At 41.5% G+C, this 15,014-nt stretch overlaps 1 protein-coding gene across 2 annotated transcripts in view; it reads right to left on the reverse strand.

Annotated features, from left to right (window-relative positions):
- Positions 1-15,014, reverse strand: part of pyroxd1 (pyridine nucleotide-disulphide oxidoreductase domain 1) — a 64,202-nt gene that overhangs the window by 19,285 nt on the left and 29,903 nt on the right. For both annotated transcript variants that reach the window (XM_068058924.1, XM_068058925.1), the window contains exons 5-9: positions 12,526-12,599; positions 10,537-10,697; positions 9,852-9,952; positions 9,237-9,375; positions 4,854-4,966 (exon numbers count right to left, since the gene is read on the reverse strand). In XM_068058924.1, coding sequence (XP_067915025.1) covers positions 4,854-4,966; positions 9,237-9,375; positions 9,852-9,952; positions 10,537-10,697; positions 12,526-12,599 — 588 coding nt within the window. The remainder of the gene's footprint in view (positions 1-4,853; positions 4,967-9,236; positions 9,376-9,851; positions 9,953-10,536; positions 10,698-12,525; positions 12,600-15,014) is intronic.

Here is a 15,014-nt window from a genome sequence, read left to right on the forward strand (position 1 = left end):
TGCACGGGGTGGGGGGGGGTGGAAAAGAGAGTAAAAGCCTGGGAGGGGGACTTTGCCGCACAGGGTGAAGCACTACGGAAGCAGGGAGAAGCACTAGGGGAGCAAGGGAAGAGCAGGTGCACAACACACTCTTGCCACTGCTCACTCACTCACACTCTTGACCAAGGCTCCCTGGGCTGTATTGCATCTGGAAGGTTGCCTCTACGTCATCGCCCCCGTGGGAAGCCCCTATGAACCCCCAGTCTGCAGACCACAATTTGAGAACCACTGACTTAGATATTATAACTAATCCTTGCCAAGAGAGAAATGGGAGTGGGGGTAGTGGGGGTTGCAGAGGCAGGGGAGATACCAGGGCAAGGAGGTCACATGCTTTTTTTAAACTAAGACTGAGAGGGCTTGTGATTATTGCTGTTAGTTATGCTGCCACACAACTGGATAGTGTAATCTGTGAAGCTGTAACTCTATTACTGAGCTACAATAAGCTATATTAAACTCAGAGCTCTGAATGCTGTCCGAGTTATGTCATACTAATTTGAATCCAGTTCATATGATGCTGTTGTAACTCTGAAACGAAGAACATAAGAAATAGGTGCAGGAGTAGGCCACACAGCCCCTCGAGCCTGCTCTGCCATACAATACGATCATGGCTGAACTTTTATATCAACTCCACTTTCCTGCCAAAACCTTGATTTCCTTAGTGCCCAAAAAGCAATTGATCTCAATCTTGAATATACTCATCAACTGAGCATCTACAGCCCTCCACAGTAGAGAATACCAAAGATTCACAACCCTCCTTATCTCACTCCTAAATGGCCAGCCCCTTATCTTGAAACTGTGACCCTGAGTTATAAACTCACCAGCCAGGGGAAACAATTCTCAGCATCTACCCTGCCATGCCCAATAAGAATTTTGTACATTTCAATGAGATCACCTCTCATTCTTCTGAACTCCAAAGAATACAGGATCATTCTACTCAATCGCACCCTAGAGGACAGCTCTCTCATCTCAGGAATCAATCTAGTGAACCTTTGATGCAGCCCCTCTAAGGCAAGTACATCCTTCCTTCGGTCAGGAGACCAAAACTGCTACACAGTACTCCAGATATGCAGCCTTATATAAATCGCAGCAAGACTTATCTGTTCTTATATTCTAACCCCCTTGCAATCAAGGTTAACACACAATTTGCCTTCCTAATTGCTTGCTATACATGCACGCTAACTTTGTGATCCGTGTACAGGGACTCCCAAATCCCTCTGAATACCAACAATTACTCATCTCAACTTTTACAAATATTCTTCTTTTCCATTCTCCCGACCAAAGTGGATAATTTCACACTTCCCCACATTATACTCTATCTGTCACCTTCTAGCTCAATCACTTAACTGGTCTAATATAATAAAAGCAAAACACTGCAGATGCTGGAAATCTGAAACAAAAACAAAAAGTGCTGGGAAAAACTCAGCAGGTCTGGCAGCATCTGTGAACAGAGAAGCAAAGTTAACGTTTCAGGTCAGTGACATTTCACCAGAACTGGCAAAGGTTGGAAAAGAATTAGGTAACTGTCTATATCCCTTTGCAGATTTTTGCGTCCCCTTCACGGCTTACTTTCCCACCTAGTTTTGTATCCTCAGTAAACTTGGATATATTACACTCTGTGTTCTCATCAAAGTCAGTGATATAAATTGTAAATAGCTGAGGCCTAGTGTGTTGGCACTAATCAAACAGAGGCAGCTTTGGTGGATCAGACATGTCCGCAGGATGGAAGACGGTCACATACCCAAGGACCTTCTGTATGGTGAGGTAGCTGAGGCCAGACAACCAGCGGGGTGCCCAAAGCTCCGCTTCAAGGATGCTCGCAAGCGTGATATGAAAGCCCTAAATGTTGACTATCACACTTGGGAGTCACTAGCTGGCAAAAGACGAAAATAGTAACTCATCCTGTGACTGGCATGCACGACCATGACGACCAGGTGCTACAGCAGCTTGGTAACAGGCGCTAATGTCAAAAACAACTCACAGCGTCACTTGGCAGCTTCACATGCGGCACTTCTGCCAGAACCTGCCTCTCAAGGATTGGCTTTCACAGCCATCAGCAAAGGTGCACCAAGAGAAGATACCCCACCTAAATGGATTGTTTGCTGCATGTCCATCATCTTTCATGGATGGAAGGATGCCAACCAACTAGCTGAGGCCTAAGCACTTATCCTTGCAATACTCCACCAATTACCCCCTGCCATCCTGAAAATGACCAGTTTATTCCTATTCTGTTTTCTTCCATTAACCAATCCTCAATCCATGCTAATATATTAATCGCCAATTTTGTGCAACCACCTCTTGTGTGGCACCTTGTCGAATGCCTTCTGAAAATCCAAAAAACTATCCCCTCATTTACCCTGCTAGTTACACCCTCTAATAGATCTGTGAAACACGACTTCCCTTTCATAAAACTATGTTGACTCTGCCTAATCATAGCATATTTTTCCAGGTGCTCTGTTACTACATCCTTAATAAAAGATTCTAAAATTTTCCCTACTACGGCTAACTGAACAATAGCTCCCTGTTTCTCGCTCCTTCCTTTCATGAGCAGCGGGGTTACATTTGCTACCTTCCACACCAAAGGGATCATTTAGATCTAGGGAATGCTTGAAGATCAAAACCAACGGATCCATTTTCTCTGCAGCAATTTCTTCTAAAACCTAGGGTGTAGGCCATCAGATCCAGTGAATTTGTCAGCTTTTAGTGCCATTAATTTCTACATTACTTTTTCTTTAATAATATTAATTACTTTAAGTTACTCACTCTCACTGGACCCTGGTTCCCCACAATCATATGGTTGGGAACGATAACTTCAACAACCATGCGTACAGAGAAAATACGGATGGAGATACAACTCTGTATTGCCACTCATTTCTCTACTTCTGGTAATCCAAGTTCAATGATTTATAACCAATGCTGCACTTTACTCACACTGTTGGTAGTATATTTTTTATTTAACTATTCTTTTTGAGGTTGGTTTAATGTAGAACTCAAATAACTCAAATATATTAAACCCTGGACATGCTCCAGCAATCCTTTAAGAAATTTCTCTATCATCTCTTCTCACTCACCCAGTAACAATTTGAAACCCACCATCACGGAGGTAAAATTGTTTTTCCCTATTCACTATTCAGTAATTTTAAAACCTGGCAGCTACTTGTAGCTTTCTCTACTCTAGTGGAAGTAGTCCCAGTAGCTCAAGTGTTTCCTCATAACTATAGTTTCTTATCTCCAGTATCAGTCAGGTGAATTTATGCTGCATGTTCTCCAATGTCCCTTCTGTAATGGGATACCCAAACATACAGACTACTCTGACTGCAGCCTAACCATTGCCTTGTACCAATTTATCGTAATACTAGGCCTGTACTCTATGCCCCATTTATTACATTTAAAAACGCTATTGGAGTTTTTTGCCATAGTCTACGTGCACTCAAATTGAAGGAATCAAGTCTAGAGGTCACACGCAGACATAACACTTCAATACATATGAAAACATTCTTATATTGCTGGGTGCTTTCTGACCTATAGTTTAAACCGGAAACGAATAACACTTTCCAATCCCCCATGTTCCCCGATAAAAGGATTAAACTCTGAACGACTTGAATCTGCTCATGGGAAATCTGCTAACTCATGTATAAACATGTACATTTACTGTGCATTTTCTCCATTGATCTCAGAGTGTCAATATCCAAAAAAACTTCTGTCAAACTGGAACCTGATGGGCTCAAACCTCATTCAGATAGCAAACCATAACATACCAATCAGCAAGTAGGAATGAAAAACACCAACCATTAAAGTTTAAAAATCGACAAATCAAAATTGACAAATCAACAGCTACCAACAAAATGAGAATGCAAACCAATCAAATTGTTCAAAATATTTTTGAAAATTTGTCTCAGCAAGCTGACTGGAGTTATCAAATTAACAGTTTACCAACAAGAGAATAAAAACAGTAGAATCTCATGCAACTTATGAACAGCGTTCACTTTGTCTGTCTTAAAATGTCTTCATACAAATTTTATTCAGAAGTCCAACCATTTTGCGATATGCTGGCATCTTTCATTGTTCAATTTCTTTCCTTGGGCCAATTCTTCCAACAAGCTGGGGATATTACTTCATACCAGTGACCCTAACTGTACTGGCCGTGCATGCGCTAATTTAATAGGGAGTATTTAGCAGAACCTTATTATGAAATTCCATATTCTATGCAACCAAGTATAATCAAATTCCATGTCTCGAATAAAATATGTTGTACTGTACCCGATGGGTATACGGTAATAGTATAAACGGGTTTGCCAATTCTGACAGTAAGACTCACAGCAACTCACTAACAAAGACCTTATTATTGAAGTGAAAAAAAATCCCAGTTACAAGTTGGATTTAAATTCAGTAACCCCATATTATTATTGAAGAAACCAAATTTTAGAAATTATTGGTATTTTAAAACCTGTTAACAATATGAGGAAATGACAGTTAATACCTGTTCAGAGGCATGTGGAAATCAAGACAATTTTCAGTGTTGGTCCAGTTGAATTGAATGGTTAAAATCAGGATCTATAAACTGTTTTCAGCACGTGGAAGATTTACTAGTTTGAGAAGCATAGCAAGGAGGAAGGTTTTAAACAGAGAGCCCAAGTGGGGCTAAAAATCTACACCTGATTTAACAATTTATACTTCGAGATTCTGACTCATTTCATACAAAAAATATCTCTGTGGAGCAGCACCTTCTAACCTTAGTTCAGGCCTATTTCTACGTTACAATTTTGATTTCTAATGCAGTACTCAAGTGGCTGTATATAAGTATACAGAGTACTTACAGGATTATTTGTGATGAATGGTTCAACATTTGGTATTACTCCAGTTGCACTCACTATTAAATCAGAGCCATAGATCTTTCCATTGGTCAACTGTACATAAACAGGCCAAGATTCTGAAAGGAATGGAAAAGTAAATTCAAGTTAACTTTTGTTTGGGAATTTAGACATACCTGAAACCTTCTTCATTCAGCACTACACTAGGCCACAAATGTATCCATTGTCCCATCGAGAATAATCAACTCTGCAAGTCTAAGCAAGATCTTTAGACAGTTTTCTCCTATTGATTCTAATACCACGTACAGGATTGATTCTGCCCAAACATACTTTGCATAAGCCCTTATAGATGGGAGAGAGGGTGAACTTTGGTCAGTCTAAGCTGAATTTGAATGTAATTTCCAGCAGGAAAAGAATAATCAAATTCACTGTCCTATATGGCTCCAAAAATAAAGCATTTCCAACATGTAATATCTATTATTACCATATAATATTCATTTTGTTTCACTGTTAGTGCAGTGCTAGAGGGAGTCAAAACTGTTGATCAAATTACATCCAGATGAAGTGTTTCATTCACTTTTTATGCCATTGGAAGATCTCAGGCAGTACTAAATGAAGACTGAATGCAGTTGTGTACTGGTTGGCTATTTTTACCCTTTCAATTATTTATAGCTGAATCAGTTTTTTTTTTCCGGGAAGAATGCGGTGTGCCTTTAAGGCTGGAAAAGGAGCAGTACTGCTTTAAGGCAACAAGCTCCAGAGACTAAGTCAAAGAATGCATTCTCGTTGCCCTGGGATAGAACCACTGAGAGACTGTGATTCAAAGAGTGCATTCTGGTTGTCCAGGATACAGCCACTCAGTCTGAGGATCGAGAGATACATTGTTGCCGATTTACGTTTGAAACTAATTGAAAAACTGGCTTTGGAGAGAATGTTAACACATACACAGACAGACAGCTGGACCTGGATATACTGAAGGAAAAGACAGCTCTCTCTCTCAATTTATTTAAACTCTATTTATCACACACTCAGAATTCTGATGTCAAGCCAGATTAATTTCTTAAAAGAAAATAACCAATTCCTTTAACTACTGAACTGTAATTGTTAAAATTCATCGCTGGAAAAGAAGAGCATCAATTCAACCACTGAATTAGACTACGAACTGTTCTACTGTTGAAGAACCTTTTTTTCCCCCATCGGACAGCTGTGAGGACTTAAAGCAACCTTGGACTATTCCACATTGGAAGATTTCACTTTGGCCTGAGCGCAAATAGGCAAGGACTCTAATTTTTTCAGATTTTAAATGTTGTTTATATCTTAGCAGTGTTTAAGAATTTAGTTTTTCCAATTAAACAGTTAATTTGTTGATCTAAAGACACCTGGTTTGGTTAGTCTCATTCAGGAGTTAATAGATGGTACAATTTGGCTGGGTCTTTCTTTAATTTGGAACGTTTAAAATGATAGGTTAGGGAATCTGTGGAGGGATGGGACTGAATCAACTATATAGCTCCAAAAATAAAGCATTTCCCACATGTAATATCTATTGCCATATAATATTCATTTTGTTTCACTGTTAGTGCAGTGCTAGAGGGAGTCAAAACTGTTGATCAACTTGCATCCAGATGAACTGTTTCATTCACTTTTTATACCATTGGAAGACTTCAGGCAGTACTAAATGAAGACTGAATGCAGTTGTGCACTGGTTGGCTATTTTTACCCTTTCAATTATTTATAGCTGAATATTAAACACTAACATGCCAGTTTATTCTACTTAACCAAATACAGCAATCATAGTCTATATTAAGAATCTTGCTTGCAGCATTATGCAGTCAGTTAGGGATGCATCATCACTGGCTCCCAAAACTATAGATTGGAAGATCATCAGTTTTGAACTGCGATGCATTCTGCAAGACAGCATAATGAACTCTCTGACGAACAGTGAAAATGGAAGTCTTTCTATAGATTGCCATAGCTGTCATTCATCACAACAGCAATGCCGTTGATTTTAAATTGGAAATGTTCGGGCATTTACAGAATTACTATACAGATATGACGGGTACACTTCAGTAATAATTGCAGCCTCATCTTTTTTTTTTAAATTAATGACTAAAAAATTTGAACACTGAACCCTGCATAGTAACTACTGGACATTGGTTTTCATAGTTCAGCTGTCTCTTCATTAACTAATTCATTCATTCATTCACTGGCAACTGGCTGAGATTGACCCGTGGTCATTTACATATCTGCGCCATCACTACAAACAACAACTCAAATTTATATAGCACCTTTAACACAATAAAATATCCCAAGGCAATTCACAGGTGTATTATAAAATAAAGTATGACACCAAGCCACAAAAGGCGATATTAGGTCAGATGACCAAAAGCTTGGTCAAAGAGGCAGGTTTTAAGAATGTCTTATAGGAGGAAAGCGAGGTAGGGAGGGTATTCCAGAACTAGGATCACCAGTGGTGGAGCAATTAAAATTAGGGTTACTCAAGAGACCAGAATTAGAGGAATGTAGATATCTAAGAGGATTGTGAGATCCGTGGAGATTACAGAGATAGGGAAGAGTGAGGTTATGGAGGGATTTGAAAGCAAGGATGAGAATTTTGAAATCGAGACGTTGCTTGACCAGGAGCCAATGCAGGCCAGTGAGCACAGGGGTGACAGGTGAACGGACTTGCTGTGAGGTAAGGCATGGGCAGCAAAGTTTTGGATGACTTCAAGTTTACGGAGGGTAGAATGTGGGAGGCCAGCCAGAAGTGCATTGGAATAAGCAAATCTAAAGGTAACAAAGGGATGAATGAGGATTTCAGCAGCAGATTTGCTCAGATGGGGCAAAGTCGGGCAATGTTACTGAGGCAGAAAAAGGCAGTCTTAGTGATGTGAATATGAGATCAGAAGCTCATCTTGTGGTCAAACGTGACACCAAGGTTGTGAACAGACAGGGAAATCTCAGACTGTTGCCAGGGAGAGGGATGGAGTTTGAGAACAGAGAACAGAGTTTGAAGCAGGAACTAAAAACAATGGCTTAATTGGAGGAAATTTCTGCTCATCTAGTACTGGATGTTGGATAAGCAGTTTGATAGTTTGTTGTCAGTGTACATGTGAAAACTAATGGTATGCTTTCGGATGATGTCACCGAGGGGCAGCACGGAGATAAGAAATAGGAAATGGCCCAGGATAGATCCTTGGTGGGGGGTGCATCAGAGATAAAGGTGCAGGAGCAGGAAGAGAAAACATTGCAAGTGATTCTCTGGCTATGATTAGCTAGATAAGAATGGAACCAAATGAGTGCAATCACTCAGCTGGAGGACAGACAGTGGAGAGGCGTTGGAGGAGGACAGCGTGGTCAACCGTGTCAAAAACTGCAAACAGATCGAGAAGGAAGAGGGAAAGTATACCTTTGTCACAGTCACATAGGATGTTATTTGTGACTTTGAGAAGAGCTGTTTTGGTACTGTGGTGGGGTGGAAACCTGATTGGAGGGATTCAAACATGGAATTCCAGGAAAGATGGGAATGGATTTGGGAGGCAACAATACATTCAAGGATTTGAGAGTTTGCAAGTACCATGGGGTCAAGGGTTGGCTTTTTGAGGAGAGGAGTGATGATGCAGATTTAAAGGAGAGAGGGACAACATCTGAAGATACCACTTACTGCCACTTCTGTAACATTGCCTGACTCTGCCCCTACCTCAGCTCAATTGTTGCTGAAGCCCTCATCTATTCCTTTGTTACCTCTAGACTTGACTATTCCTAAGCACTCATGGTCTGCCTCCTACATTCTATCTGCTGTAAATTTCAGGTCATCAAAAACTGTTGCCCATGTCCTTACTTGCACCAAGACCTGTTCACCTGTCACCTCTGTGCTCACTGACCTACATTGGCTCCCAGTTAAGCAAAGCTTTGATTTAAAAACTCTCATCCTGGTTTTAAAATCCTTCCCTTCTCGCTTCTCTCCATCTCGGTCATCTCCTCCAGCCCCACAACACTCAGATTTTGGCACTCCTCTAATTCTGGTCTCTTGAGCATTCCCGATCTTAATCACACCACCATTGGTAACCGTGGTTTCAGCTGCCTAGGCACTAAGCTCTGGAATTCTCTCCTTTTACCCGCATCTCTCTCTTTTTCCTCCTTTAAGACGCTTCTTAAAACCTCTATCTTTGACCAAGCTTTTGGCTATCTGCCTTAATATCGCCATAAGTGGCTCGGTGTCAAATTTTGCTTTATAACACTTCGGTGAAGCACCTTGGGATTTTTTTTTTTTTTACATTAAAGGCACTATGTAAGTACAAGTTGTTGTTGTAGCCACTGTTGCTTCGAAGTCAGGTGTCACAACGAAAGAATACTTGGATTAAAATCAAAGATAGCCTCATTCCTAAATACCTTCATCTGTTTTTCCTTTTCTTTCTTCTGATCCATTTTCTGGGAACGACAATGATGTTTTCTGTGATGATACAAACTCTTCCTTTAGGTAAATCTCATCAATCTCACACTGGTATTCAACATGGACTCTGTGGGAAATCTGAAAGAAAAGACTTGCATTTATATAGCGCCTTCCACAACCTCAAGCCATTTCAAAGCATTTTATAGCTAATTAAGTACTTTCTTGAAGTGCGGTCACTGTTGAAATGTAGGAAGCACAGTAGCCAATTTGCAAGTTCCCACAAACAGCAGTGTGATAATGACCAAGTAATTTGTTTTCACTGATTTTGGTTGGGGGCTAAATACTGACCAGGACATGGCACAGAACTCTCCTGCTCTTCTTCAAAACAGGGTCATAGGATGTTTTACGTCCACCTGAGAGGGCAGACGGGGGCTTCAGTTTATCATTTCATTGAAAGAACATCACCTCAGACAATGCGGCACTCACTCAGTACTATACTGAAGTGTTGGACTCGATTTTATACTAGCAAGTGCACGGGTTTTGAATAAAAACTTTACGCAAGAAAAATCAAAATGTGAAAACAAATCACTAAAATCAGTGTTGAAACAGATTACTTGTTTTGCTCCTTTCAACTTCATGCCCTCATGCCAGTCCGGTCCCAATGCACTACCATGTGCTTCATCTTCAGCAGGCGTTTTCTTTTCTTGTTCGAAACCTGCATTTTAAACAACCAAATGAGCAGTTATCCATCTAGACTATTTGCCACATAAGCTACATTTTAAATCCTGATTCAAAAATGATCCTTTAAATATTCTCAGTTCCACCCAAGCGGTTCACTCTGGAAAAAAGTCTCGCCGTACGCGTGCTGGTGTTCAACATATTACATGAGGTCACCAGAGACCAAATGGCTCCAGCCATTAACAAAAGTCAGGTCAGTTTCAAGATACTTGGTTGCATTTTTAAAAATGATTTCTGAAATATTATACAGAAATATAGCCTGAGGGAGGGAACGCAACTTGACATTTTGCTCATCCCTTGATGCTGTGGTGCTGTAATTAATAAAAAAGCATCAATCTTTGAAGGTTATCAACTTAAGTCACAGCTTACTGCAAGAACAAATGAAATTTCAGTCTAAATCAGGTTAATTTTATTCCATAAGGTATTAGAAGAGCAAATATTCTAAAATTAGATGTATGTAAATGTGGCATAATGCAGCTTTAACAACGGCACATTTGGTCCAAAGTTATCTATACATCATTCACTGCAAGTGGATTATAAAAGCTGCATCTCTGTAATTACCTTCTGTAGTGTATTTTGTCCTTTTACAAGGGAGGACAGCCTCAGGCTTATCAGCCTTGAGCTGAGGAATCAGAAATTCAGCTGCTCCTGCATCAAAGAAAGTATTTCCAATAGCTTTATCTTTTATTGCCCAAATCACTTCACATCCTTCAACTTCATAGCTGGAAATACAAAGGAACAACAATTTTAGAAAATATGTTGGTTAGCCACTCGCAATAAAAATCTTACTGTTGTGTACTCATAAGCCCAGCCTGCTACCAGGGATGTTGGTAAGTACAACGGGCACGTCAATTTACAGCACACAATATGTACCATCCACTGGCTCGCATTCAAAGTACACAGCAGGTTCAACTCTTGCTAAATAGCATGGATAAGGTCTACCTCCATTTGTATGAAATGGACAGTCTCTCAACCAACCATAATAATGGGAGAGATTACAAGACAAATGCATCTTAGTTCATCCATCCAGAAAGAACCCTGCTATCCAATTGTTTCTTCAATGATTCTAGGGTCTTAACTGCCATTACTTCAACCAAAAGTACATTCCATGCGTAGACCGCTTATATCTGTATTAAATTGCATTTGTCATCCTTTTAAATTTATTTATTTATTTATTTATTTATTTAGAGATACAGCACTGAAACAGGCCCTTCGGCCCACCAAGTCTGTGCCGACCATCAACCACCCACTTATACTAATCCTACATTAATCCCATATTCCTACCACATCCCCACCTTCCCTCAATTGTCCTACCACCTACCTATACTAGGGGCAATTTATAATGGCCAATTTACCTATCAACCTGCAAGTCTTTGGCTGTGGGAGGAAACCGGAGCACCCGGCGAAAACCCACGCGGTCACAGGGAGAACTTGCAAACTCTGCACAGGCAGTACCCAGAATCAAACCCGGGTTGCTGGAGCTGTGAGGCTGCGGTGCTAACCACTGCGCCGCCCATCATTCTGCCCATTTAATGGAGCTAACTCTTCTCGTGATCTCTTGAATGTCTCTTCACATCCCACTGTCCCTCTACTGCCTCTGCAAAAGGTATAGCATTATCTGTGATTTGACTAGTTGGCACTGAACTTCTCAAGTCAAGTCATTGGTGTAAATTAAAAACAGTAGGAGTAACACGAATGATCCGTGTGGCACATCACATAGCACTTCCTTCCCCCTACCTCAACGCCACTGCCCGAATAGAGCATCATCACAGAATTGGCAGTCTTAAGAAAGGCCTAGAAACACCGGGGATCATGACATTTGCTGACAGTCTGAAGTAGAAAGTTAGATGTCAACAGGCCAGGTGGTAGATTCCTATTCTTCAATATTCTTTTTTAAATAAAGCACAAATATGGCCTTCATCTTAAATTTTCACCACTGTTAATTTAGAAAACAATTACTAGGCTAGGTTCTTTCCTCATCACCATGTCTTCAGTGATGCCACTGGAAGATCATCCACTCTTACACTGTGGGTCTGATGGAACAGGTGAAGAGAAGTATGTCACAATTTATATCAAAATATGGGGTATGCAACTCAAGGTGTTTGGAAATGGATTTTATTATTTAAAAAAAGCTTTCCACTCAAGCACCTTAGGGTCAGCACACCCAGGTCATACTCAACACGATCCCCTTAATCTACCCCAACAACAGACCTCAGCCTGAACCTCACAAAAACATCCTCACTGTTGTAACCTTTCTCCATTTCTCTCACCACCCATTCTGTGGTCTGTCTAAATGAGATTGCTAATTAGGACTGTAATCTGAAGCCCACTTAGAACTGCCCAAACTCATTTCACATAAGTCCTTTACAGTCCGACCCAGGAGCTTTTATTGGCTGAATTTGAGTCCAGAGGTGAAAAGACTTTTGTCTAACTCCCCAGCCTTGAGCTCAGCTTTCCCACTACCCAATATTTCAAACATTTAAAACTGGCAAACCAAATTAGAGTATTTTCATCTACCACTTAGACTTTCCACTGATAAAACATACTTACACCAGTTCCAGTGCTATACCTCCATTCCCTATAACAGTAATTCTTTTGGCTCTAGCTAAACGATGTTGAAATTCCTGAAAAGACAAAAAGAGACTTCAAAGCATATGATGTACCACCACATTGCAGCTTGTCTTTGTCATTTTCTCCCCTTTCGTTTTTCAAAGTGACTCCTGACAACGCAGCCCAGCACCGATGTCATCAGTGCTACCAGCTTCGCACATGCGCAGTACAGACCCTTGCTGTCAGTATGGTGCTGCACACGTGCAGCCTACGTCAGCACCCGGCTTGCCAGGACTAATTTGCATACGTGCGCGAAAACGTCATCCCGTACTGCAACATCTGCTCCCCGCTCGCTCCCCGCCTTGCCACTTCTCCCCCCTTGGCCGCTCGCATCCCCCCATCCTCTTGTCAGCCACTCACTCCCCACTTCACCCCACCCCCCTTCACCCTGATCGCGAGCGCCTTCTCTCTTCCCCACACGGAGGAAGCGGGGGAGAGAGAAAGAGAGTGACAAGATAGGCAAGGGAGGGGAGGGAGACTGCGAGCAGGTGGGAGGGTACGGGAGTGGGAAGCAGAAGTGGGAGGGTACGGGAAGCAGGAGGAAGCGGAGATAAGAGCAGAGGGGAGAAAGCAGCGTGGCGAGTGGGGGAGAAGCCACAAGTGGCTGGGCCGGGTAGAAGTGGCGAGGCAGGGAGCGAGCAGACGGGCACGAGAGGCAGCAGCGAAGAGAAGCACGATGTCAGGAGGGAGTGGGGTACTGTTGGGGATGGGATGAAGGTGGCGTTTGCAGCCACTGGGGATTTGAGTTTCATTTGTTTTTGTGATAAATTGAGCAGCACCATCTTCACTACTGGCAGCTGCCAAAAACATCGCAGTGACGTTTCAGTGCATGAGGCTGCATTTGCCCATGTGCAAGTACTGCGCCCTCTAGTGGTTGCATTGTCAGCAAACGCAGCCTTAGTTTTTACACAATGGTTAAAGAAAGCAACTTATACTTAATGCCTCTCTATTCAGAGTAGAGTTTGTCGTAATCTGTTGAATAGTTTGGAATGTTAGTGCTTCATTTATAGACAGGGTCTTCAGTAGTTTTCAGGCACTGGGCCTGTTCAATCTTTTACTGCATGCTAACACTTGAAATTGCGACCCCCTTCCCCCCCTCCGAGGTACTGTCTCCCATCCTTACAAAATCATTCCCCTCTTCAAAAAAAACCTCAACACCTCGGGCCCTCAAACTATTGCCCCATCTCCAAAGTCCTTGGATTTGTTTCCATCCCTCAAATCCGAGCCCATCTTTCCCACAACTCCATTTTTGAATCTCTCCAATAAGCTTTCAGTTCCTGACAGAGCAGCAATATAGTCATTAACAGATTCAAAAATGACATGTGCTGTGACCACGATCATGGTGCATTCTCTCTCCTTGACCTCTCTACGGCTGACCATACAAACCTTCTCCGATGCCTTCCTGCCTCTCCCTCAAAGAGAGGGTATTCACTTTTCTTCTTAACCATTCAACTGTAGCCAGAGCACCGTCAGTTATGGCTTAACTTTCTGCTCCATTACCTCTGGGATCCCCAAAGTTCCACCTTCTGGAACTCCTCCACCCCTCGCCCCTTTGTAAAAACCACCTCTTTGACCAAGCTTTTGGTCACTCTCCCAATATCTTCTCCTTTGCAAGATGTTAATTTATTGCTAATGCCGCTTCTGAAGCACTTTGGGATGTTTTTCTATGCTAGTCACTATATAAAGGCAAGTTGTTGCTGCAACTGTAAAATATATGAAGAGGGTTAGATGGAGGAGGGAACTGTTAAAAATCTGTACAATTTTGATTTGTTGAACCAAGATTAAGTTGTTTTAAGAATAGACTGGCACTGGCATGAAGGGCTAGTGGCTTCTTCTGTGCCAGAATTTCCAATTCTTAATTCCTTCTAATGAGATTTTGCAAAAACAAAACTTTGAAGGCAATCCTGAGCACTCTTGCTGATGAACATTGTTTGGCAGGGTTAATGATAGGAACATATTCTTACATAGAATTTACAGCACAGAAATAGTTCATTCGGCCCAACTTGTCTGTTTTGCTATTAACGCTCCTTCCACCCTACCTCATCTAACCCTCTCTGCTTATCCTTCTATTACTTTCTCCCTTATTTACTCAGCAAGCTTCCCCTTAAACACATATATGCTATTCACCTCAACCATGTGGTTCCATACTCTAATTACTTTCTGGAAAAAGAAATTTCCCCTAAATTCTTTACTGGATTTATTAGTGACTATTTCATTTATGGCCCCTAGTTTTAGATTCCTCACAAGTAGGGGCCTTAACAGATATCTTTGCAGCATCCTTAAACACGGGTGAGGTCCTGGAGGACTGGAGAATTGCTAATGTTGTCCCCTTGTTTAAGAAGGGTAGCAGGGAAAATCCAGGTAATTATAGACCGGTGAGCCTGACGTCAGTGGTAGGGAAGCTGCTGGAGAAGATACTGAGGGATAGG

This window comes from Heterodontus francisci, chromosome 27, assembly GCF_036365525.1.
Source record: "Heterodontus francisci isolate sHetFra1 chromosome 27, sHetFra1.hap1, whole genome shotgun sequence".
Taxonomy (NCBI): domain Eukaryota; kingdom Metazoa; phylum Chordata; class Chondrichthyes; order Heterodontiformes; family Heterodontidae; genus Heterodontus; species Heterodontus francisci.